The following is a 26,842-nucleotide window of genomic DNA, read 5'->3' on the forward strand; positions in this document are numbered from 1 at the left end:
CCATGACAAAATCTCACAGGAATAAACTCATGGAGATTTAATATTATGCATCAATAAACAGGAAAATCTGATACAATCAATGGTTATGATCAAAATGAAATAAAAAATACATTTTGATTGCTCTCTATCAGGCGATACTGAGTGATGCTGAAATGAATGGCAAGGCCTCGATTCAATATAATTTACAAAGACATAAAACAGAGGGAAAAAAATAGCTAAAAAAAATTAGCTTCATTTGGCTTGTCTAAAGGCATTTTTTGTATGCTTTAGAGGAAAATTAAGTTCAATAACTGCAACTACAGGCATCAAGATTTTTATTAAATTATTTCTTTTAAGTTCTTAGACTTGATGTGCATACAGCACCAGGAATATATTTATATTTATAGATCCCGTCACCAGTTTAATGCTTTTAAATATTCATTCAAATGAATCAAATTACTTTCCATACAGGCCAGATATCTAGAACAGACCATAATCAAATCTTAACTACAAATATAACATGGGACTCTGTTGTGAGCTCGCTACAGCACTGACAGATTTTCTTGGGCGTTTTCAGGTGAAAATTGTTTATTTCTGCATTTCATCCAAATATCATTGCATTTAGATCCGACCTATGTAGCTGTAATTAAGAGAATGAATGATGATTTCAAAAAAGCAGAGGTGTACAGTAGGATAAATATCGTCCTCTATGTGGTTGTTATCTTGACAAAAATAAAATAAAAAAATTAAGTTGATGAGAAAACTGAACCGCGAAGACAGTCTGGACTGTAGCAGCACTATGAAACAGCAGCAGTGTTTCAAAAGTCTACTCTGGTTGCTCGTTTTCACCCCCCGACAGCACGAGAGCGAACCATCAAGGCGATCCGCTCTGACATCTGTGGGTCTGCAGAGGAAACGGGTGATGTGTGTAACTAAAGGGAGACTTCACAGACTCAGTCCTGGCATTACGTCCTCATCATGGACCAGCGACCCAGAAAAACAACAATATGTAAACAATCATTTGTTCATAAATGCCTTCAGGTAACACAAAACATTTTCAGAGGATTGTTTGTTCTCTGTCCAGATGAAAGTCCCTTTAGCCTTTTATCTAAACCTTTTTGGCATAATGGACACCCTAATTTGTCCTTTGACAGGCGATGCCAATGATCTCTATATTGCATATATTCCATAAATCTATCACAGCTCTCCTAATCAGTGTGTTCAGATGCTATGGCTTACGTAGGGCTTTGCTTCTGGATAACACTTCGGACACAGAACAGTGTGAAGGACCAAATAGGCGGCAAAGTTAACTTAAAATAGGAACAAAACGTCAAAGGGGTAAATGGAATGGTTCCTAAAGATGTAAAGCCATCAAAGTCATATCCTCAAATATTTTACACTATTGCCAGAAAGAAAAATAAACAAAAAGAGCATTGAAAATAAAAAAAGAATATATATTTATATATCCATCATATGTATATCTATATATAAACAACAGTTACAACTAGTTGCAGGCAAGTGGAGAGTTTCTCCCCCGCCCCTTTAAGATTCATCCGTTCCACCGTTAGTAAGGCTGTCAGACTCTTGGAGGGGGCAGCAGCTTTCTTTCCTCAGTCACCAGATTCCCTGAGATGTGGAGCGCCATTTTGTTTGTCAAGGTTTATTTGATTTGAACACCATCAACCACACACTCTTTGCCCCCATTCACCCTCTCAGAAAAAAGAAAAAACATCGTGTGGGGAACCGAGTGTTGCTGTGGCTCGTCCTGTGGAGCTGATGAAGGGCGTGGCCGTGAAGCTGACGGACAGAACTGAGAGACAAGACGTGTCCACCCTTCTCGTCTCCGCCTCGTGCTGCCGAGTCTCGTGTTGGCGGGCGGTGGGTATCGGTGGCGGTGGAAGTGAGATTTCCCAAATAAGGAGAGGAGCTTTACTAATTTTCATGTAACATCTTAGATGAGTTTCCTTTTGATTTCATTCATTTCCATGTTGTTATTTTACAGTCAGATGCAAAGCTGTGTACATTTTCAATCATCAGTCATTCCAAGGCTTGGAAAAGAAGTGGTTTTGCAAAAGAGTTCTTATGAAGACTCTGTTGTGTGTGCATCTCTTTATGCATATGTATGTGTGTGTCTGTGTGGCGTGTATCAGAGTGTGTGAAGTCTTCTCAGTGCCTCTGAGAGACTAATCTCTTTAATAGAGGCTCATCATAGACCCAGCACTCCCCATCCTCGTGGAATAGCTGCAAAAACACACATGCAATAACAATTATTACACTCAAATATTTTAATTAACTTAAGAAGAGCTGACCCTGAAACAAAATGTGCTGGACTAAACTTTTTGCCCCCGTTTTCCTGTTAAAAAGGAATGAAAACTGCTTGCTTGAAAAGCGTAGTCATTTATCTTTGATTATGTTACCTCATCATGTATCAGATTGAGTCATTTCATGATAAAAAAAACAAAAACAAGATTATACAGTGTTTTCTGGGTCAAATGGTGCATGTTAACGTTATCACACACAGTTCATGTTCTGTCTGATAGATGGAGAACAAAGTCCGACTGCCTCACCCTGGTCTCCCACTGCTGCTCGTTCTCCTTCCTCTCTCTGGCCTCGGCTCTCTGTTTCTCCTCCAGCCGGTGTTTGGCTTCTGTTGCTGAATCAATGTCTTTCAGCTTCAGGTTCAACGTCACATCTCTCCACAATCTGGTGAGTTGAAGAGAAGAAAGGAAAATACACAAAAATGGAGTTTGTTTCTGAGTGAAGAGCCTAGTTTCTGGTTCCCATGATACACAAAATAGTTTCATTTCTCACCTTCGGGACTCGTATTCGAGCTGGTCTTCCAGCTTTCTCACTTTCTTCTTAATGATGCCCATCTTCTTAGTGTCTATGAACACTGTGTTCTCCTGGAAACACACAAAATACATTCATTCACAGTTTGCAGTCATTGCACAACTATCTGCTATACCAGTTACTAATCAGTGCAAAGAATACCTACATTTTCTATCGGTTCAACTAATTAATTATTACTTATTCGCCCTCAGTAAATATTCCCTTATTTGATACATACACTGCACCCCCCACTGAAAAAATACAAAATGAGAAATGAAGAAAAAGATAGAGACTCACTCCAGTTGCCCACTTGGCATACATCACCCCGTTCCATTCTCCTTCAATGGAGCAGAAAGACTTCTTATCATTAGGTGAACTGAAAGACAAATAGAAAATAATTGTGGTGTATTTCATGAAAAAAAAAAAAAAAAAAAAAAAGGTCATGGTCTCTTATTCATAATCTGCCTTTGAACTGTGATTTCAACTGTACAGCGCAACCATTTTCCTCTTACAAAATCTCAGCCGTGATCCTGTGCTTCTTTCCTCCGTAGAAGGGTTTGGTGTGGAAGACGATGTTGGCGCTGTAGCCCGACTTGGAGCAGGAGATGTTGCACTCCCCACCCAGCTCCACCCACGGCACAGTCAGAATGGACCTGGACAGGACAGGCTCAGGTCAGTGACACAGACATTAATGACCTGAGAAAGAGAGAGACGTAATTTAGTGAGGACGCGGCAGACACGGGAAGATCAGTAATGCTCACCTGCCATATCCGTTAGGGAAGGTGAGGATGTAATGTTCATCATGCTCCAAACATGACACGCAGCCTAAAACAACACCAGCACATGATTATTATGACGATGTGAAGTTGTGACATTAAAGTGTGTAAAAATTCAGACTTGTGTATGTTCAGTGAATGAGGCAGTGCTCTTCAGTACCTTGGCCAATATTGTGGACACCTATGGACATGCCTAAGAACTTAGACTTGGTCCAGATATGAGCGTTGAACTGGATCTTCTTATTTAAACACTCTGCGTAGAATGCAGAAACTACAGAGAGAAAAGAGGGAATACAGTTAGCAGAAAAGTACTGTGATAGTCCAGAAAACAAAGCCAACAAGAAACAAGTCAGTGAGTATCAAGAGTAATACACCCTGATTCAACATGTTATCAACAGCCAATGTTTTGCCTTCTAAAATGATAATCCCAGTTTTCTTGATCCCACATGCCCGAGGGTTTTCGCAGAACCGTGTAATCACTCAGAAGAAGGTTTGACACTCACTGGGTGGGTGGTGAGAGACCTGCTCTGCCACAAACCGCACACTATTGGGTGAAGACCAGGGAACTGGACCGTCTGATGCCGTCTCCTGGAGGGTGGAGGAGAGGAGAGGAGAGGGATGTAGAACAAGGGCTGGAGTTTTACTAGTTATAAATACACCAAAGTAAATCATTATACTATGTAAAGAATATCAAAATAAAAGTTGTGGGGTGTCATGTGTTCAGAAAAATAGATATTAATCAAGAGCAAAAAGAACAAAGTTTGTTTAGTTTAGTGTTTGCAAAGGTGACTGTACTTGCAAATCCAGTTTATTTGTGTAATCATAAATCAATTACAGTGTGGACACAATGACAATGACAGTTGGACAAACATTTTTTTTTTTTGCACGTGAAGGTGGTAACTTTTCCTTTTTTCACATATCGATATGCAATAAATGAGGCATGAACTAAATATGACCTTTAGTAGGGATGTGTAAAAGTTGTGGTACACATAACATTAATCTGATGCCCAGATATACAACAACAGCAGGTTTTATTCCAGGCACAGAAGCTTATTTACATTGTCCCACATAGTGAAGAACCCACTGGGGCTGCAGAAGCATGTGATCTCACCGTGTGTGGAGAGGGCTCCTCTGTCTCATCGGGCAGATCCCAGTGGCAGTAGAAGACTTCTCCCAGGATTGGGTTGTAAGGTTTCTTGGCCACTGAGCCTTTCCTCCCCGCATGGAAAGCTGACAGGTACCACTTAACCACATTTACCATGCGCTCCCGGGGCTCAGGCTGCTCAGCGATACTAGTGGAAGTCACGTGAATTAGTTAAACAACTTAACACTTTTCCCATTTCTGAATTTTAGATGTATCTAAATGTTTGTGTCATACACTTGTACCAATGAGAGAGACGCCCATTACCTTACAAATAAGTCGGGGTGTGCAAAGAAGTCTGCATACATTTCTAACAAAGATCTCCTCTCTAGGATGAAGGTAGGCAGGACCACCTGTGAAATATAATGAAGGAGAAAAACTGTAAAACTGTAGCTGTGTGGGTGGTTCAGAAGAGACAGCTTGCACAGATGAAGTTAGTGAGTAAAAAGACAAAGGGCTGCAGGGAGCCACGCTCATAACTAAGCGTGCTGGTCATGGATGGCTTTACCTTTGTTAGGTCCATGCCCAAACGAACTTGGGAGAGAAGATGCATGATGACGCTTTTGTGCTCCTCCACGGACTCGCCCTCGCCATCATCATCACGGTCATCGTGGCTGTCAAACGGATCTGAAGACAACAGCAGAGCACAGGTCTCATGTGGCTGTAATAAGTTCCCTGCCTTTTAATTTGTAAAAAAAAACACATTTCCAACTGATAAAACCAAATGTTATTAATAATTCAAACAGCCGGTGAAGAGTAATATCAGTGGGAAAAACTAAAGCCTGAGTGTAATAACTGTTACCATCTCCTGTCCCAGCAGAGGAGAGCTCCAGCTTAGTGCTAAATACACAGAGAGGCACAAAAACAGCTGGGAAAAATAGTTGCCATCTATTTGTGTGTGTGTGTGTGTGTGTGTGTGGTTTCCCTTTTTACCTGCATCAGTGGTGCCGTTGGACATGGAAGAGTTGAGGGACTCAGTGGTGTCTGGTCGTTTCAACGCTGTGTCTTCATTAGTGAGGGGCGAGGCGGCTGGAGGCCCCGAGGGACTGAGGGCAAGAGGAGGACATAGAGGAAAGGAGGCAGGAAGCAGGAGATATAAAGAGATAAACAATGAGTGTGATTTCACAGGCAATTTTGTTGTAATTGTTTTATTCGCTCTGAGCAGCGTTTTCTTACTTGACCCGCTAAACGCTATAATTTGAGTGTTGCCTTCCAGCTATGGAGCAACAGACTCACTGTTTGCAGTGTTGGCTGCAGGAAGGCAGGGTGATACTATACTCACTCTATGCAGTGTTTGGGGGAAGTGCTGCTCTGGTAGAACTCATCCGCATCGTAGAACTCGTCCTCGCTGGACGAGTAGGAGAAGTCTGGCACCGAGTGCGAGGGGAGGGGGATGTGAGCTGGCGAGGCGACGCCACTGCTGGGGCCTGACGGGCCACTCCCTGACAGAGGGGAAACATTGTGTGTCAGTTCCAGAGTTCTCCTTTACATTCTTTAAGGATCTGAATAATAAGGCTTCTGTATTTGTACAGTATACAGGTAATTATCGGATGAACATTATGTTGTTCAACTGGAGCACTCACTTCTGGTGCAGTAAAGCAGCACGCGGTGTTCACTAACATTAAGCTGTCATTAACATAGTGACGGCTTCCTCTGCAGAGTGTATCGACTCTCGGGCACGCAGTCTGCCTCCTTAGTGCACAGTGCAGCATTTCAATACTGCTGCCTCAGCACAGAATACAAACAGGCATGAACCTGCCTTCCCTTGTTTTTGTACTTGGCTTTTTATTTAATTAATGGACGTAGCACTCCAGGTTGGAAAGGTATAGTAATAATCAGCATCATACTTTTGCTCTTGCAGTTGAATTCTTATTATATTAGCTTTTTGTTTCCAGTAAATTAAAGGATTTAACTGGCTCTATGCAACTAGGAATTTTTTAAAAACCTACAAAAAGTCGAGCCGAAAGAAAATGTCAAGTTTGAAGTTTATTCTTGACTTTGCAAACAGCAGCCGAGGGCTCCAGAACAAGTACTAAAGGGACCTTGAGGTGCTTTTATTTTGCCAGGTCCTGTTTCAAAGCTTAATAATAAGCTTTGAACCATAACTTGTAAGCCAAACATGATAAAAAGCCTTAAAGTGCTAAGAGAAATTGAATCTGAACATCTTTAATATCATGAAAACTCCATCTGTTAATGAAGACTGTGTAATATGTTTTAAAGCACAAATGAGACGTTATGTGTTTCGTATGTTTGGTAACTATATTAAACATGGTGCTGGGGAACCGTACCAAAGCTCCAAACCAGGGAAATAATTAAGTCGTTCTTAATGTTTCATTCTTTGTTATTGTCATTAGAGGAATGGGTAGTCCGTGTCAGTTACTGCAACAACAAATTATCTCCTAGAAGTGAACTTTCACCTGTGCTGTTGGGAGTTGGGGTCTGCAGACTGCCCATCACTGTGACGACGGGACCAACGGGTAATGTGGAGGGTCGATGGTCTGATTTACACACCTGAGAAGCTTCTTTAGGAAAAACAGAGAGTAGATGAGTTAGAACTGAAGTCTATAAATGAAGCTAAATCACATTAAACGGCGTCTCAGCTCAAACTCCAGGAGGCTGAGAAAATGATCTGAGATGCCGCAGACAGAGACTGTGAGGGGGATTACACAGTCTATTAGGAGACTGAAATTAGAATGGCCTACTTTGCATGGATTATTTCCACAGCATTTAAAAAAAAATGTCTAGTCACAGTCACATCTGACCAAAATAGCCAAAAAATTTAGACAGGTCTTAGTCATGCAAGGCGATTTAATTTAGTAGAATTATTTACTGACTGAAATGACTTAAAACATAATTACACTGAAGGCCAGAAAGCTGCTTCAACACAGAACAATATTAATAAATCCGTTTTCAGAGACTTATGTCGGAAAAATGAATATAATCCCATAAATACGTGTGATAACCATAATGGATGTCATGTGACTGGACCCTGCAGAGGATCTTCAACAGTCAGGAACTTGTATCAAATTACCTTCAAAAACTGTAAAAGCATTTAGTACATTGATCAAAACCCTGAATGGTATCGATATTGTTACACTAGAACCTGTTTCAGGTTTCATCCCCATGTCTTCAACACCACGGTGAAACAGTAGAATTTAAAATGTTGAGGGACAGAATATCTACTCACTTTGTTGATAAAAGCATTCGTCAGCAAGCACTTCACACAATTCTGTGTCTAAATTAACTTTTGCACAAAGTGGATCCAACAGTTGGAGTAGTTTAAGGTGTGAACAACAGGGGGAGCCATTGTCAGCCTCTCTGGATGATGTTGGGTCTGTGAAGTCTGTCACTCTCTTTACAGGCCTTATTAAGCCACGCAAATGTTCGTGTTCATTTGCGTATGATGATAAATGAGTTGTAAATCAGCGGCACAGATATGGATACAGATTCACACACACAAGTCACTTATTTGGGCATTATGTGTTAAGAGTCATGTGACACTGTACGAGTCACATGCTCAATGCAATTGTGTATTTTGTGTGAAACAGCGAGGAGGAACAGTCTCAAAAGAATCCACACAAATAGGTGGTGATTTCTAAATACATTTCAATTAAAAAAATGCAAATTTGGTGTACAAATTAAGATATACAAAGAGGCACAGGTTAAAAAAAAACAGTCACAACTACAAATCACTCTGTTGAGTGTTACGTAGTTTGATATTTGTATGTGAATACTTATGAGACTGATTTGACTCGGTTTTGTTAACACATCAAAACACACGAATACACGCATCTGAATGTGTAGCAGAAATGGTGAAGAGGCAGCCATCTAGAACCTGTGCGTAGTGTGGTCTGTGTTGGCATCGTGGTGTTGTCTACAGGAGTGTCCAGAGGGGGTTGGTAGATCCCATCCACTGGGTTGATGGTGCTCTGCGGATAAACAAGCAAAAACAACATTGCCATCAAGGACAAAAACAACTCTAAATGTGACATCAGACACTTGCTGCAACAATAGCACACCCACGCCACCGCCTGCTTACTAATCTAAAATGTTGTTGAACAGACAATAAACCCTGAGATTAAAATCCAATTCTGCAAAAGAGAGCCAAGTCCCAGTCTACATTAACAACACCTATAACCTACATGCTAACCACAATGAAACACCATTTAAACATCCAAGCCAGATGCCAAGCTTGTGCATCAGTTGTAGATCAGCTTAATGGTATATCTACTTGACAACAAGAACTGTGAAATAAAATTTGCACCACGCAGCCTTGGTAGATCAGTTTTCTTTTCACTCCATTTCCTGGAAAGAGATGTGTTTCCAGGTGCTAATGTAATCGATATGCAGCCAACGACATTGCTTGAAATCCAAACTCCGGCAGTGGCTTCATGCAATAACTAACAGAGCCTCTTGAACTCTCCCAGTCTAAAAAGGAGTTAATTAACTCCACTGGGCTGCAGGCTAAATCTGTAACATGTTTTAACTCTCTGGCTCTTGATTTCCCTGTGGTAAAAACCTGTGGGGATGTTCTTATCTGCAGTGGCCTGCCCTCGTCAGAGCCACCTCAACATCAAGTGAACACAGGCACAACGCGCACAATAAAAATGAGCCTGTTGGCTCGGTGCAATGGGGTCACTGGCACCAATGACCCAACTGACAGAAACACCGACAACAACATGAGCGAAAGCAAAACCACATCGACCCTTTTCCCACAACAACTTACCCTCAGGGCTCGTGGTGGCACTGAAATTAGATCCAGTCAATGTGATGTTTCCCCTTATTACTCAAACTTGACCTGTAGTCTGATATTTTTGTAGCTTTTTTTTTTTCTAGGCAAATTTTGATTAAGTCATTTGAGATTAACAGGAGCAGGCAGGGTGAGTCAGAGCACGACCTGACACAAGGCTGTAAGTGTGGAAGTGCTACAGCTGGTGTGAGTACCAAAGTTGGATTAGAACATCAGAAAGAAGACAACAGGCCTCCACAATCCCAGGATGCAACACCGAGCATGTTACATAGACAATACAGACTACAGAGTTTGAAGGGCTGTGAAATTTCCCTCCAAATACAACTCTATGTGATTCTATGACTTGCTTTTTTAAATTTTTTGTGTCCAGATGTGTGCCACCAAACAGTTTAATGGTCAAAAAACGGCAGGTTATGATCAGAGGTAGAAAACGCAGGCGTCTGACGTCTCTGCTCCATGTGCCCTCTAGTTCACACTTCTCTTTTATCGTAACGCTTCCTGCCTTTGCTCCCTCCTTTCCACCTCCACGTGTCTCCATGAAAGTAAGGCGAGGGCTACTAATTATAGCCAATTACAGAAATATTGGTCTGTCATGGTGGGACCAGCCCGTGGCCTTGCAAGCTGAAGCAAAAACAGGCAGGAGGAAAGAGTGGTGGCTAAAAAAGGCTTTTAGCACTGTGTCATGATCAACACATATTTTTTTTTCAGTGAGTGTGATGTTAATGCAGCATGGTTTAAATGACTCCTGCACTTTATGGCAATTTTGGCAGTGCAGCGCTTGACAAGGTCATTCAAACATGCGGCCAGTGTTTCATCTATTTCAAACGAACGCCCACAGTGTATGCATCTTTCACATTATAGGCATACAGGCTACGTCGCAGACATTTAGACGTTCTAAAGCTGCAGATATATCGGCACAAAGCTTACGGCATATAAAACGTGCAGTTAGATGTGTAAGACAGAGCTTATCCTGTGCTATTTATACTACATAATACTGTGCTTAATGACTGTGAGATTAAGTCGGCCATAAGAGCAATGCAGGCCTGTGAGCTGTATGACCCCTGTGAGATTCATGTTTCTAGGACCACACTGGAGGTTTTCTATGCATTAGTCCTTTACCTACAAACCAGTCACAGTCCATTACCTTTCATTTTCCAAAGCATACCGAAGGTTTTTAAATTGATTTTTTACCTTCCAGGTACCCACTGGGGTTTGTTGTATTGTAGGGTGGTCTAAGCTTTCAAGTACATGCTTTATTTGCCCTTCAGTCCTCACTTTTCTGTCTTCCATTTTCCAGTCCATCTCCCTCCCTCTTTCCTCGTATAAAATCTTTATGGAGATATGTAACCTATCACAGTCCAGTGAAGAGTCCATACTTTAAATTTCTTTGTATCTCTAGATTGCATGGCAATGCTGTTGTGAGCCAGGATTGTTTGGAACATTTTTCTATGTGGTGTTTTAGGCGGCTAAGACATCTGATAATTGCTGTGAAAGATGGAAGACAGACAGCAAGCAAGCAGGGACACGTGTGGAAAGGTATATGTATTTTTGGTGGCTGTTTGCTCTAAGTTTCTGTGTTTGGCAGCCCAATATCAAATTAAAAAGCACATGACATGCTTAAGAAATAAAAGATGACTACATTTTTTACTGTCGTGAATAGTCAATGTTACACATGCTTTAATTCTTCATCCTGACATACATACTAAAAGCCATGGAAACCAATGGCTCCTTGTAAGAGATTATTATAAAAACTAATAGTAAATACTTTGGAAAATAATTATCAGTAATTTCAAGTGCATGTGATTTGTAGATAATACATGCAACACTCCAAACATGAACCTTGACATGAAGACAGGACACCTGCAGGACCAGCAAAGTGCTCTCTAGATGGCTTTCCAGCTTTTAGTGCTCAATAGATCAATAAGCAGGCAGTGTGACAACGATAAATCAGTGGTGAATTAGTGGACTAATTAGTGGGTGAAGTGAAGTGCAACATTCAGGCATGCAAACACACACATGTATACTCTACACACACACATACACACTCTTCAACAATGTGCATTTTCTGCATTAAAAAAACAACACACATTTTGTATCTTGATGAGGAAAAGAATAGTTCCCAACCATTACTAGAAGAATTAAAGTCTTAGATGACATCAGAAAATGATTAACTTCATCAACAGGAGAGTGGTGGCAGACATGAGGGAAATAGCATGAGATAGGCTGGAGCTTATCTCCAAATTAGACGGCATGCACGAAAGAGATCTGATTTATGTGCTTTTCTACAGTGGAGAGTAAATTAAGCAAGAAAAGAAAGTTAGCAGTTTGTTTGATTTGATTTTTTGTCATGGACAGAGAATGTCAAACTTACTATAAGTCCGTTTGCGTGTTGCTGTTCGTTACTTTGGTCCTTAAAATTTTAAGAAGACAATGTTAGACTATTTGTGTAGGAAGGCTGAAGAGTCATTTCATAAAGCATCTGCGGTGCGGAGAGCAATGAGATCCATCCCTCTCATCCCATTGAGCTTCATAATATTTGCCAATGTGCCACATGCAGTAATCCTTTCATCACATGGTAAGACCCTCTATCATTTCTGTCAGAATAAATATGGGAAAGTTTGCGCTACAATGCCAATGTGTAAATGAATCTACAAGTTTCCTAGACTATTCATGAGCGAGTGAGTCTTAGAAAAAAGTCTCACCTAACAACCACATGAAGCAGAAATGACTGCTCTACTTCCTTTTAAAAAGGGCTGAATGGAACATGTGATGAAAGTAGTACTGGGCTACACCCTCATCGACCGGAGGCCCAGATAGCAACTGTGAGCAGGGAACTACCCCAGAGACAAACCAGAGGTAACACACAGTGCACACTGATGTAGTCTCACAAGAACAATGATTATGGTGAAGTGGCAGAACCAAACTACAGAGAGATGAATCAAACATGTGCTGGTTTTGTGTTTTTACCTTGGCGATCTGCAGCAGTACAATACAGTGCTTGATGGACTCTACCATGCTCTGAAAGACAAAGACAGAAAAGGAATTCAGTAACTGGGAGCTGAATGGGAGCTCAACGACAGGAAGGACAATGTGTCAAGTTCTGACTTACACAAGTAGTCTCTTTCAAATTTTCAATTTTCTGTAAAAGAGGAAAAGAAAACAGGTTGTAAACCTAACAGCAATTTTAGAAAACAAATATAACATTCAAAAGAAGAAGCACTGATGCAACCGGTTCAACGGCAAATAAGTGGCAGAAAACATGAGGGCAATGACGTCTGACATGCAACAGCAGCTTTTTTTTGTTCTTTGGAAATCTACAAAACAAGTTTCCACATGGAGGAGATTGGTGAAGTCACAGTGAAAAACAAGTCGAAGTGACCAAAAGTCAGCATTAATCTCAGAAGCAAATCACACAGCAGCTTTTGATAATTGCTCAATCATTTCAGTCATTTATCAGTCAGAAAGGCCAAACTTTTTCTGGTTCTACCTTCTAAAATATGAGTCTTTGCTGCTTTTCTCTGCTTTAAATCAGAGAAAACTGGACATCTTTAGACAGTTGACTGGACCAAACAAAGACACCTGAAGACATCATTTTTGACCTCTGGGAAATTAAAATGGGCAAATGGACATAGTGCAGTCATAATTAATCCATAAACCAAGAATACCCGATCATACGGCTGTCAGCTGGACTCTCAGTAAGTTGTGGACAATTTTTGCTGTGGCTCAATATGGTGAACATTTTGGTAAGATCCACATTTTCACTGGGTATGTATCAAATAAACTATCAGTGTGTAATCACAGTAATCTATAATATCGTATAATGTAATAAAATTATAATGTTTTGTTAACTCTGAAAATAAAAGTACATATTCTTATGTAACTATCTCAATAGAAATGCTGCATGTCAAAATATACACACATTTTTGAACCAATGAAATAACCTTGTAAAATATTGTGACAGCTTAAAACTGACAAGTGACAGATATCAATCCTCTGCACCACACTGACAGCTATCAGTTTTTCTTTCCCCAGCGATGTGTGTCAGCCTGCTTCCCCTGCTGTTAGCCTCGGCTCTAATGACAGCCAGATCAGCCGACCAGAGTGCCGACACACAAGGACAGAGCAGCACTGCTGGTACTTACTCTGCGTGATTCATCCTCTTTGCAGTCCTTGATCTTCTCATCAAACAGCTGTGCGAGAGAGGCAGAGAACAAGAGATGAAAAGGAGAAAAAAAAAAAAAGAGGTAGAAAATGAGCTAAGAAAGGCACACAGTCAAATGAGTATTGAAATGAATGGACGGTGAATATGTACGGATGATGTGGCTGGAGATAAGTGGCGAACACTTGCAGTGCTTTCATTAACATTTTCTGCCTGAGAAAATATGTTGCTGCTTCTTTAAATACATGGTTATCTGCTTTATCACCATGCTACCACAAATCTTGTTTTTAAAAACTTCTGCTTTGTTAAACGTGAGAATGACATTAGTGAGAAAATACTCACAGAGAAGAAATAACAAGAAGGCCATGACACAGACTTGAATGCAAGCCATGCCATGTATTCCATAAATTCACACATTTATGGTAAATTTTAGGTTGCAATTTGGAATTGACTATTTCATCTGTGTGGGCTATAACATCTCAGGAGGTTTAAAAATATAAATCAAAGTGAGTGGCAGATATCTTGCATTTCTCAAATCTACAATGCAATTGAAATAATGACGATGTAGGTTCGGTGTTGCTTCATTATTTCCTACCTTTAACTGGTCAATCAGGATCTGTAGGTAGGCGTCAGCTTCAGCTAGCTTTTTATCAAAGTCTTGAACACTCGGAACAAATCCTGTCTCAGCCTCCTGACGATGGAGAGACAAACACAGCCAGCATTAGTGCAGCCCTGACCAAATCCATGTCAAATGCCATGCAAGTATTTGCATACTCAAAGTAAAATACGCAGCCACAACCAACAATACATGCCACATATTCACATATTAGCCATTCATAAAAAAAGAGCTTGTCTCTGTCACCTCGTGGCCAGGTACGCTTTGTAAACTGTTACACAAAATGGTGGACAGAAACATCAACAGTTCAGGAGAATCTTCCAGCAGCGTACTGTACTGGGGGAGATATGAATACTATTGTTTAAAGGCTAGCCTACATGAAAGGCCAGCAGGTCTGTCTGCCTGCCTGACTGACTGGAGGCCAGCGAATTTCAGGCTTCAACAAAACTGAATCAAGGAGCTCAAGGCTGGAGAGAATAAATGTAAATGTGTTAAGGTGCACTAAAATTCATTGTTTGTTAATTAGCTTTTGCCTTAATAACCCCATCAGAATCAGAAACACAGCTTCCACACACACACACCCCTCAGGCACAGACAATTTCATTACATAATATCCATTAAAAGGTAATTACTAGACTATTGGCAGGACAGACGTGACCGGGCATCTGTCTCTATCTGTCTAAGCTCACCCAACCAGGAAGAATCCAGTTGGTCGTAACACAAAACCAAAATCAGGAAAAAGAGCAGATGAATGTACGCAGAGGCAAGATGTCCTTTAAAAAGAAATAAATCAGCCCATATTTAAAGCTGGAGTGCAGGCACTCAGCAGCAATGACAACACAGTAACCCCGCTACGTCAAGCCAGAACCAGTAAGATAACTAACACAGTGTGTGTCAGTGCAATTTACCGCTACACAGCAGTAACTCTGACACGGAAAAACACTGAACAACAACTGTTACATGAATAAGCAGACAGAGCAATAGTAAAACTGATAGCATCTGTTAGAAACAGAGGCCATGTTACTAAATCAAGCCCTTATCAAACCGTGCCGGATGCTACCGCTGCTCTGGATTTGCTGCGTCGCATACTCCTGGTGTGTCCTGAGTTTGTGAGGGCTTTTCTTCCTGCTAAAGACGATCTCATAGGAATGTGAAGAAAAGCCATTAAGAGCCAAACGCTGTTGGTGGCAGCTCCACCCTGAGATCTGCTAAAGTTTAAACTGTAAAAACATACTTGCTTTATAGAGAACAAAGTCTGAGTTAACTCAGCAGCCATGAAGCCTGCTGTTAACTGGCTAAACTTCCTCAAAAGGATCAAAGGTGCTTTCACTGTTGGCGCAACTGCAAAATATAGCTGGCCACATGAAGGCCTGAGCAAAAATCTAAATCAAAGACAATTTGATTTGATCAATTTTGATGCAGATGTGATTGTCTTTTATCAGAGTGGTTAGATTTGCATTTGGATTGGCACAGTCATTCCAGTGTGAGGAACTTATCCTGTCTGCTTACTCACATTACACTGGAGAATCAGTTTATCAGGAAAACAGCTGCTGTCGTTCTGGCAAGGCCTGACATCATGAATATTTTCACTGAAGCCACCAACAAAACTACACCAAATTCATAGCAATACCAAAACATTTGAATCTTATAATCTTACAGTTTTGTAATCTTCAAATCCCCCAATAAAGTGTTGCGATTCATTTGGCTATTACACCTTTAGATATGATGGGAATTAACTCCATCTGCACTTCACTCCTACATTACAATACTGTCTGAACTGAAGGACAACATGCTGTCAAAGTTTTGATTATATTACTGGAGTAATAGAATTTATATTTTTCTATGAAATTTAAGGTCATGAGCAGATAGTAGCCTAAAATAAAGCACGCGGTTATAACTTGTTAACACCGTGTTCTGGCTGGCTGATACCATGTGGGATGTAGCTTGATTGAGCATGCTAAATGAGGAGTTAATTCATCCATTTCCTTTGATTCTTTAATGTAATGTAAATTTTTACATTAGTATTTAACTTGCTGGCTATCTAACTCACCATATTGCAAATTTCACATTGTGGTTATTTGACAAATTAAAGGACTTTTGTCTCCAAGGAACGTCTTGTTCATGAACAAAGAGCTTTAACCTCAGAGGTTTAGCTATGTATCTGGAACTCAACTGTTAAATGAGTCAGCTAAATGAATTAAAGTTAAACAACAAAACTGTTGCTTTCAATTTCAATTTCAATTTAGTAGGAGGGCTTACAAACATGTCTGTTAACTACATGGTAAAAGGTTTCCCATAAATTCCCATGGAATTTCCCCCCCTTTAAATTTCCTTACTTTAATTTTGCAACTATGAATACCAACACCAAAAATACATGTAAATAGGCATCTAAAAGGTGTATTTACAACAGGACTTGTATATTTGACTGAATTTACTTGTACAGGCGTTACACTGTATGTTACAACTGGACATGTTTGCATTATAGGCCTAAATACAAGTGAAAATGAAGCTGACATGGTAATAACAAAAACCGGATAGACAAATTAGACAGAGCCCCTATTATTATGCAGTGAACAATATGTCATGTTTTGTCAACACACATAATAGAGGGGAAGTGCTTTTTTACAGATCGAGCAGTAGAGTTGCGGAAAGTCAGAGGCAGGTGGTTGGTTTATAAACAACCCCTGTAGCACCGCGACATTGTGCTCAATTCGTCACTGATCCTGAAATATTCCCAGACGTCTACACCTCCACTCCCACTCATTCTCACCGCAGAGAACGTGCATCCCTACGTGTGTGTGTGTGTGTATGACTCTGACATGGTGGGAATATTTTAGAGCAGCGTGCAAAGTCTCACACATAAACACTCACAAACCCACCCAATCATCCCAGACTCTACAAACAACACTGCCCTCGCACCCTCCCCCATTTCTATTTGTCTTTCCTCGCAGTGTGACCCACTTTAAAATGCTGCTGCCCCAGCAGCGCACTGCAGCCGTTAAAGTTCTCCTTGCTATGGTGCAGTGGCGATTGTGTGTGTGTTTACTTACTGGGTGCCTTGCTCCAATGGACATGCTGCGTTAAGCCTTGTACATCACTCCCATCAGGCCATTTAGCCTGACACAAGATCTCTTTCTCTTTCTCTGCCTCTGTTATTCTGTTTTTCTCTCCCTACAGCAACTAACCACAAGCTCTGATGAAGTTAGCGCTCTTTCCCCCTCCTCCTCCCTCCTCCACACAGAGACAGAAAACAATCCTGTCCGCTTGCTCTCAGCTGCAGTCTGTAATGTAAACCACAGCAGCCTTCAGACTGTGAGTTAGCTGTGCAACCAGACTGGCTACAGTATATCCTTCGGCAGCAGTAATATCAGCTGAACGTTGAGTATGAGGGCAGACAGAGCTGAGTTAATCCAGGACCCTCCCCTGGCAGGAAAGGCACACTTCCTCTCACGCAGGCAGAAGAGAAAACACACAAAGCAGCTGCAAGTGCTGACAGGGACAAGCATTAACAGTCACTCTGATTGGCTGAGGCAGGAGAGGCAGATGTTTGGTTGATCAAGCAAGCACGTCTCTGATTGGTTGCTGCTCTGCCACATGATGCGACGACAGCAGCTAACACTGCATAAGTGTGTGTGTGTGTGTGTGTGCGCAATGAGCAAGCAAGCACACGTAGCACATCAGAGGGGTTTGCCACAGAGGAAGGGAAGGCAGAAAAATAGAAGGAGGGAGGGAGAGCAAATGAAAAAGGTTGGTCATGAGGGTGAAAAGGAGGAGGAAAAGGGTGGAAAGAGCTGTAAGAAGATGACGATGAGAGGAGAACAAGGAGGAAGGTTTGGTTTACAGAAGGATGGTAAAAATAAGGTTGGCTTGAGAAACAACTAGAGGGCAGGACAAGAGGAAAAAGAACTGGCAGAGATAGACTCAGTCTCAACACTCACAAAAAACAAATACAGAAAAATAAAAAAAAATAAAAAAAGGTACAGCAGGTCAGCAGCAAATCAAACAGGGAAACAGACTTTCCATAAATCCAAGCCTGGTCCTGATACTGGCCACATACTGCCAGAACATCCTTCATTTATGATAAATGAAAGAATGCCATCATTATTTCCATTTATGCTCACAAGACTCATCACTGACTCAACTGCTCTGTTGAGCAAAAACACAAAGTACAACCATGACACATGAAGCTAAAGTGTCAATACCAAGATCTGAGTCCTCTCAGAGTCATCATATGGATGTAGCTGTGGAGAAGCACAGTACAGGATTGACTGAGTATGCAAATGAGGCCAATCTGAGGTTCAATAGAAGAAAAAAAATCCCACAATGAAAGCTTTAATATCTAGGTAACATATGTACCTTCACTTCCAAAATTGTACCTTTAGTACTCTTTTAGGCTTCATCTGTACCAGTATACCCTTTGGGTAATGCAAAGAAGAAAATGTTTACTCAGGCAAATAGCAAATAGTAAATAGTAAAACTACTTAGATGCTGACACAGGAATTAGGATAAAGAGGCAAACAAACATCAAGTAGCCCCACAGCAAAACAGCCTTTTCTTGGAACTGCAGTGGATGGATTAGACACACAGACAAACAGACACACACACACGCATGGTTGCATACCCGGAGTTGGAGGGTGTGACGGAGGATAGTTCCCTCTAAGGCGTGGATCCACTTCTCTCGCTCGTCTGCATCTCGGGCTGAGGGCAGAAGCACACGGACACACCCGGTGAGCCAGGTTTTCCATACCGACACCATAAGTAGCCGCGACACTCGTGTGACACACGAGACACAACACGGAACACAAGACACAACACGGAAATGACATGAGCCCTGGGGAGGCAGTGATGGGCGCTGTGTTTTCATGTTTCAAATTATAGCTTGCTTTTTATCAAAAGTAACTTGGTTGTGCTGTCAACATTATACACAGGTGCAGTCTCAGAAAAAAAGACATTAACAATAAGCATTACTTGTACAGCCCATTTCATAAAAGTGCCCTCTATGATGTTTTGGACAAAGACACATTTATTTTGTTATTTTGTCTTTGTACAGAACCACAATGGATTTGAAATAAAACAATTAGTATGTGATTTCAGTGCAGACTTCCAGGTATAATTTGAGGGCATTGAGAGCAATATTGTGAACCCTGCAGGAAATACAACAATTTTTATACATAGACCCCACATGTTAGGGTACCAAAAGTGACTGGACAAAGTCACATGACGGAGTCTGTTGCCCACAGATGTCACCAAACTTCTTCCCTGGTGCCAAACCTCCACTGAAGCCGTCTCCAGTTCCTGATGGTTTCGAGGCCTTTTTTCTTCAGCAAGTGAAATACATGCACACATAGAATCAACATAGGAAGCGAGACGTGAGCAGGGCGTTAGTCATCCAACACACACTGACTCCGTCTTCTGTAAACAGTCTCCTGTGTCTGGACTTCTGTCGGCAGAGGGGACAGCAGGGCAGCTAATCTGCCATCAGACAGACAGCAGAAATTTACTGGACCAAAATAATTTTCACGTCAGCTCAACGGGAAGAAATCAACAGTGTTTGTATGAAGCCTGTTGATTCATTGATTATATTTCTCCACCCACTTACAGGCAGACTGAGGGGCTTCCTTCATTCAGTTTGGATGTGGGATGGTACTTTAAGCCCATGTTCATTATGAAATGGTAAGTTCTTTAAAGGAATACCCTGATACCATATCTGTTTGTAAGTTTTGTAAGCCCATTATTTTAGCATAAAGACCAAACACAAGGGGACATTCACTCTTTAACTCTCAGTAACATCATGTTATATCTTTGTTTAATCTATTGATAAACCAAACTGAATTAAAAAAAAAGAAAGAAAAAAAACCCACATAATTTTTTTACTTGGGTTATGTGCCAGACTACTTCTTGGCCGGGCGCAGCCACTTCCTGAAGTTTCAGCTGGTTGCCTGGCAACTTCTATACGATGACAAAACCGCAGTGGCCCGGCCAAGAAATAGTCCTGCGCATAACCCTAGATGAAGCCAGGCCACTTACCCTACAGACATGAGAGTGATGTCAATTTTCTCATCTAAAAGTCACCAAAACCGCAAATAAGCGAGTTGCCCAACATGTCTACAAACTTTTCCTCTAAATTAAGAGTAATGAGCAGGGCTGGTTAGGGCCGTTCTATCTAACTGTGCTACTGTACTAAAAAATAAATCTAAAGAAAGTTAGTGTTCATATGATAGATTTAAGTATATGCTTAAATCAGAGAACCTTTAAACCTACAGTGTGGAACTTTTGTCTCCCCATTCTGGCTGTGTGATTAATTACACAAACACTGTCGACACAAGCTTATAACATATCCCAAACTCATAGTTACTGTCGTCTACTCCGTTCTCAATGGTTGTTCCATCTTTAGCACTGGCCATGAAACGCATCACCACCAGTGTGTCAGTGTGGGAACGTCACACCAGACACCAGATTTAAAAACTCTGGCTTAATGTGAAATATAGAGAGATTTACCTGGCAGAGATGGGCTTAATCAGAGTGTAAACTCGTTTGGCAAAGGCTTCGGACATTCATTTATATGTTAACGTTCCACACCACTTTAAGTAAGGACAGATACTGCAGTACCTAAATACAGTTATTAATTTATCTTAATGTTTTACGTCATGCAGTATCAATCAAATTTTGTTGGGTGAAAGAAGTATTTAAAAGCACTGTGCCTTCATATCCAGTCCAATGTATGATAGTGATGGGTGAATCACTACCAAATACTTATAATAAAACTGTAGAAATGAGTGATGAGGCAATACTGATTCTTGCCTGGTTTTCTCACATGGAGGCTTTGGGGTTGGTGTTTGAGACGGAGCTGGATGAGGCTGCACGCTCAGAGCAAAGACAGAACAAACAGACAGTGACATTAAACAGTGACCTGATACAGGCCCTGGCACATGCAACACACACACACACACACGCACGCACGCACGCAGCAAAAAATGGCAATGGCACACAAAGATAGAATACTTTGCCCTTTGCCAGCACACAAACAGAATTGAAAGCATCCAGTCAGGTTGTAACATGTATGCAAGTGTTGAATGTCTTTATAGGCTGCATTTCAAAGTTTTTCAGTTCTTGCATGGAAAATAGAGTTACTGTGCATGTTTATGATGGTCACCCCTACAAAAAAGAAAAAAAACCTAAAGCTGTTAAAGCTGTGAAAGAAGAACTTAATAAGATATATGCTATTGAATTACCTGGCAAACTGTATCCTGCGTAAGAGTCATTTTTCATAGAGCTGGAAACAAGACAGTATAGCAGATGAATGGCTGTCCTAGCACAGAGGCTGAGCAGAGCTACAGCAGAAAAGCTTTTAAAGACATTAAAAGGCAGCCCAGGCTCAGGCCAATCCACTCAGACAGCGCCTCAGTGCCCTCTCACTTTCCTCTCAGCCAAACAGACTCTCCAGAGGAACAGATTACTGCAGCTAATGTTGTTCAGCTCTATTCATGACACAAGAGAGGTAGTGGCGGGGCCCTTCAACAAAAACAAATACACTAAGTGTATGAACTGTGTTGCAAGTCCAGTCTTTGTAGTCTGCAGCTCACATGTACATCATGATTTATATTAAGAGGAAGGTATGAGCAGTCAGTCAACTGTCCAAACCTGTAGTCAGTTAACCAGTAGGCCTGTCACATGAGGCAACATACTGTAATTCATGACACTGGCTGTCATCTGACTTGAGCCTTCTTTGTTGATCTGCAGTTACATATTCAAACAACCAGCCAGTCATTTCCCCTTTAAATATTTAAAAAGAGGGAGGAGGACAAGCTAACGTTAGAAGAACATACAAGACAGGAGCACAGTGTAGTACAGTGGGCATCCCGCTACCTGGTGAGTGTTATTCCGAAGTTATCGGTGCTAAGGATACAAAGACTTGTAACCATAAGGTGCCTATATAAAACAGACCTAAAAATCTAGCTTTTTTAAAAGTTTAAAGGTAAATTGGGATTCGGGAGACAACAAACCAGGAGATTTTCCTTGTATCTGGGTTCACAATGAAAATACATGCAGCTTTACTGCAGTTATCAAATATAATACTGAAACTAAAGGAGCAAAAGTCTAAAAGTCACCAAGTTGCATTGTTTCTCCTGTAAGTTCACACACCTGGCATTCACAACTGTTGAGGTTTATGATGCAGGTTTAACTTCGTAAAAGTGGAGCACAGTCTCACAGACCAGCTTCTACGTGGTGTCGGACGGTGAGGTGCTGACTAAACCGTGCTACTGTAGGCTCTGCTGCACAGGAAGGCTATTAGAAGAACAAGCACATACAGGAGGCACTGCATCTCACATCAATAAACTCTAACCTATCTACCCACACACACACCCTCTTAATAATTACAGAGAGATCCTAGCAGATATTGGATCTAGACCCATGATAGATCCAGACATGCACTAATAACCCCACGGTTGTAAACTGAAACGCCTGACAATAAGATACGTGAATACTGATGCCAGATGAATGACTGAGACTGTGTTTTTACATACAGAGTCCGGATGCAGTTCAGTACCCTGACGTCCACACTGGCAGTGGAGGTCACCTTGTATCCAGCATGAGGAACTGATAACAGACACATTTACAATAGATTTGTCTTTTTTTCCAATGATCAAACCACTCTCACTGCCACTGAATGGCTGATATGGATGATTTGATGGGTAGAGTTGGGACAACAAGGGGAGAACTGATTAATATATTAATAATATAAATATATAATATCTGTGTGACGCACAAGAATTACACTGTACAAGTAAACTAAACCACCATAAACAGAATGTTTGAAAGTTCATCTAGAATCACTTTGCGCTGTGTAATTATACTCAAAAATGTGACGTACCTTACACAAAACCAAAATCACATTTTGTCTCACTGAATTATAGTAATTCATTTGCTCCTCTTCTCTTCAGCCTTCAGAAGTCTGTAAAAATGTATTCCTGAATTCTTGCCCAAACTTTTCATGCAGTCAATGGCTCAACAGCTCTTTTCTAGCTGTGTTTTTCAAAGCAGTTTTCCCTCGTGACAGCAGATGCTGAATAATTGTGTGTTTGCTCCTCAGAGGGAAGTGACCAACTTCCACCTATGGTGATATCATGTGAATGCCCTTTATTGTGTCTGCTTGATTTTCATACTCATTTCATATTTCAAGTTTTTTTTAGCCGTTTCTTCAGGACCTTGCGATTATGTTGCGTCTTAAACCCCTCGCTTAGCAGGACACCACTTATATATTGTTTCTATTCATTGTGTAACTGCACTTTGAAAATGCATTACTATATATACACACCAATACACTGGTAGACTGCTGACATCAGCTTATATCCTCATGAAATGTGGTATCATTATTGGTACTTGTCCTTGTTCTATAAAGCAAGCAAATCTGTGATCACGTGTCACGTCATACTACTGCCAAAGTCACAGAATCAAAGTATTGTGGTCCTCTTTTAGCTCAACATAATGTGAACATGCCTGAATAACTTTTGCCTGATTTTCATCAAATTTTTCTGTAATTGCTTCTTTGGTAAGCACCATTATGTGTCTCCAGATCAATTTCTGTCTCACTTAAATCTTGCAAGCCATATTACAAATCAGCTCAAGTTTGGGAATTAAATGTCTGGTAGTGGTAGTTACACTCACAGAGATGGCAGAAAATACCATTAAAGAGGATATGAAAAAGAAAAAAAAAGACCTATATATATCTAGAAAGTACAATTACCACACACGCATAGACAGAAACCATGTTCACACAAATTAAAACACTAAGCTAACAACCTCAGTGGTGTCTTCCTAACCCAAGGATTCTGCTCTCGGCTCAGTGGTCAGGGTATCTAATCACAAAGATTTCCCTTTACAATGCTCAGCCGCTCCCCATATTGTTGCTGCTCCTCCTTCTCCAAAAGGCCTCTGTGAATTATTCATCCCTGCCCTCCTCTTTCCCTTCCTGCCATTTTCAGACAAGCCAATGAAATGTTTCAGTACATGGTCCAGCAGGAGGACAGAGGATCTGATGCTCAGGGCTGCAACCTGTCAATAAAGTGGTAGCTGCCCAAATGTGGTGCTCAGAAAATGCATTTTCAAGATGAATTTAATCTTAAATCATTTAGGTAATGCTGACTTGGTGGGAAAACTAGTAAGTATCTGTTCAGTACTTTGCTCATTTGATGACTGGGCTCCTATGTGGCAAAAGTGTAAGATGAACACATCATATCGATCTGCACTTGGGAGCATTTTTCTAACCAACATGTCCAAATACAGTGCTGAAAGAACACGGTGGTAAAACAAAAATTATGACCATGGTTGGAAAAAAAGGGGTGAGAGCAGACAGAGCAGGCGATACAGAGGTGAGGGAGACATGGGAAAAAGGATGTCAGGGTCTTTCATCCTGGACTGGAAGTCAGGATAGCCTGACAGAGAGGGGGGAGAGGACAAGAGATTGATAGCTACTGTAGATGAGAGGAGGGTGAGAGCAGTGAGAGGGATGAGGACAACGGGAAGCTAAAGGGCTCTTGGGCAACTCTGATGCACCACCGAGGGAGAGGGGCCGATGAATAATGGATGCCTCTCTAAATAGAAAGACAGTACAGAGCTGCACTCCAGGCTAGCATATTGGCCGAGCAGCTCAGAACTACACTTGAACCTGTGAGCTGGACTGTCCCGTAAGAAGCAGCAGCTCAGTTCTGCTTTTTTATACCATAACATGTAAAACACTTTGATAATGAGCTGTACTGCTCATTGGAAACTTGGCATCAGTCAACAGTGCATTCCTTTACACCTCTAAATCTTAAAGCAGTGATGCTCTGCCCATCACCCAGCCCATAAGTTAGAATTTATATATAAAATTCAGTCACTGCTGTGAATCCTTGGAGACTGACTGCATAACATGCTCAGACCAGGATCGTTTTACAGCAACAGAGAAATCTCCTCCTGCTCAACATCCTGCGCATCTCTTGACATCCAAGCTAACAGCTGATGTATCCACATTCTCATGCTCAGCACACATTTAGTGCTCATTTTCAGCTCGTTCCTCCAGTGGCAACACATGAGATGGCCCAGAGCCAATTTGTCTTACAGCGATTTTCTCAAACAAAAACATGATCATGGGGGCCGCAGGATGCTGCAAACATTCAGATGGTTCTGTGCAGGGACGCGCTGCTTTCAAAGGAAGCTTATTCCCACACTGCTGATTTTGCTCAACTAAAAAAAGTAGAATTTTAATTGTTTGATGTCCTCTCTGCTCCACAAGCTGTCCCTGTGTCCTTTGTTTTGTAAAATCTGTATCAGGGTGGAGGGCCATCATTAACTTCATGAGCAACATCTGGGCCCTACGTGGTTTTTGATACAAAAGCTCACCATTTTCCCACAGCATCTCTCTTCCCTTTTGAGTACAGCTGGTAGTCATATATATATATATATATATATATATATATATATATATATACATATACATACATACATACACACACATCTCTCTTCCCTTTTGAGTACAGCTGGTAGTCATATATATATATATATATATATATATATACATATACATACATACATACACACACATCTCTCTTCCCTTTTGAGTACAGCTGGTAGTTATATATATATATATATATATATATATATAAATAAAAAGACTGTTTTTTTCTGTTATGTTGTAAATAAATATGCTTATTACTCATTTGTAAATTCATCTGGTCTCCCATTTTTGTCAGAGCTTAGGAGCTGGGCTGTGACGATAGTCACTGGCCAAGAAATGTTAAATTTAATATGATCCTCAAACATCCCGTAGTGTTTCATCATCATATTTACTACGAACGTTTGCTGTCTGTGTCGCCTTTTCGTGCAAACTATACACCGAACCAGAAAATTAAAGGTTATTGAAAATGAGCTTAAATATAGACTCATCAAATTAGAATCTAATTTGCTTAGATTGAATGAATGCACCTTTAAGACACCCAGACATTACAGCTGATACCATAGACTCAGACTAACGGTGACGCAGAAAGGTCCAGCTTAAATAAGACCCTGACCTTTGAGGTATTATTCATTGACAAACACATCTCTAAAACTGTTAGCATCCTGAGGGAAGAAAAAGACTGCATCATTGTTTACCCAAACCAGCAAAACCAGTGAAGAACCGGACAAACACCAGTAAAGACAAACATGCTTTTCTACATAACACACCTAGTCTGTACAAACATGTGACTGATTCTGGGCACCGCACACACTCCTCTCTCTCCTTGATAATTCCCCATAGCTGACAGCCACTGAGCAGTCTACTTCACCCTGCTCCGAACTGTCCTTGAACCTCGATAACAAACAGACACTACCGAGCGCTACAGAATGTACTGCTCCACCCTAACTGCACATCCCAGAAGACAAACAAACAACGCCTCCTGTCGATCCTTTTGCCCGGGACTGGCATGCATGCGGACCATGAGACGTGCACGGTTTTCTCCTTACCCTTCCGTTTGTAGAACCACAGCATACAGCTTCGGAACACAGACATGGGAGAGGGCATGGAGGAGGTGAGAGGGGCGCAGGGCCCATGGACTGTGGCTGGTGACCCTCGGGA

The 26,842-nt window shown here is 41.1% G+C and overlaps 1 protein-coding gene across 5 annotated transcripts in view; it reads right to left on the reverse strand.

The window, feature by feature from the left end:
* Nucleotides 1-321: 321 nt before the first annotated feature.
* The window catches only part of osbpl9 (oxysterol binding protein-like 9), a 32,420-nt gene continuing 5,899 nt past the window's right edge, over nt 322-26,842 (reverse strand). The window contains exons 1-22 of one of the 5 annotated variants that reach the window (XM_070831653.1): nt 21,483-21,534; nt 18,872-18,948; nt 14,230-14,325; nt 13,618-13,665; nt 12,585-12,614; nt 12,443-12,493; nt 11,847-11,885; nt 8,561-8,654; nt 7,143-7,247; nt 6,008-6,167; nt 5,659-5,771; nt 5,234-5,352; nt 4,993-5,078; nt 4,696-4,876; nt 4,088-4,172; nt 3,745-3,855; nt 3,570-3,633; nt 3,321-3,461; nt 3,106-3,184; nt 2,791-2,882; nt 2,547-2,682; nt 322-2,220 (exon numbers count right to left, since the gene is read on the reverse strand). In XM_070831653.1, the coding sequence (XP_070687754.1) occupies nt 2,146-2,220; nt 2,547-2,682; nt 2,791-2,882; nt 3,106-3,184; nt 3,321-3,461; nt 3,570-3,633; nt 3,745-3,855; nt 4,088-4,172; nt 4,696-4,876; nt 4,993-5,078; nt 5,234-5,352; nt 5,659-5,771; nt 6,008-6,167; nt 7,143-7,247; nt 8,561-8,654; nt 11,847-11,885; nt 12,443-12,493; nt 12,585-12,614; nt 13,618-13,665; nt 14,230-14,325; nt 18,872-18,948; nt 21,483-21,519 (2,019 nt within the window). In that variant the 5' untranslated portion in view covers nt 21,520-21,534 and the 3' untranslated portion in view covers nt 322-2,145. Of the gene's footprint in view, nt 2,221-2,546; nt 2,683-2,790; nt 2,883-3,105; nt 3,185-3,320; nt 3,462-3,569; nt 3,634-3,744; nt 3,856-4,087; nt 4,173-4,695; nt 4,877-4,992; nt 5,079-5,233; nt 5,353-5,658; nt 5,772-6,007; nt 6,168-7,142; nt 7,248-8,560; nt 8,655-11,846; nt 11,886-12,442; nt 12,494-12,584; nt 12,615-13,617; nt 13,666-14,229; nt 14,326-15,295; nt 15,436-17,300; nt 17,691-18,871; nt 18,949-21,482; nt 21,535-26,842 lie in introns of those variants that run through there. The other 4 variants (XM_070831651.1, XM_070831655.1, XM_070831654.1 and 1 more) reach the window with 4 other exon arrangements.

This window comes from Pempheris klunzingeri, chromosome 6 (assembly GCF_042242105.1).
Source record: "Pempheris klunzingeri isolate RE-2024b chromosome 6, fPemKlu1.hap1, whole genome shotgun sequence".
Classification (NCBI taxonomy): Eukaryota; Metazoa; Chordata; class Actinopteri; order Acropomatiformes; family Pempheridae; genus Pempheris; species Pempheris klunzingeri.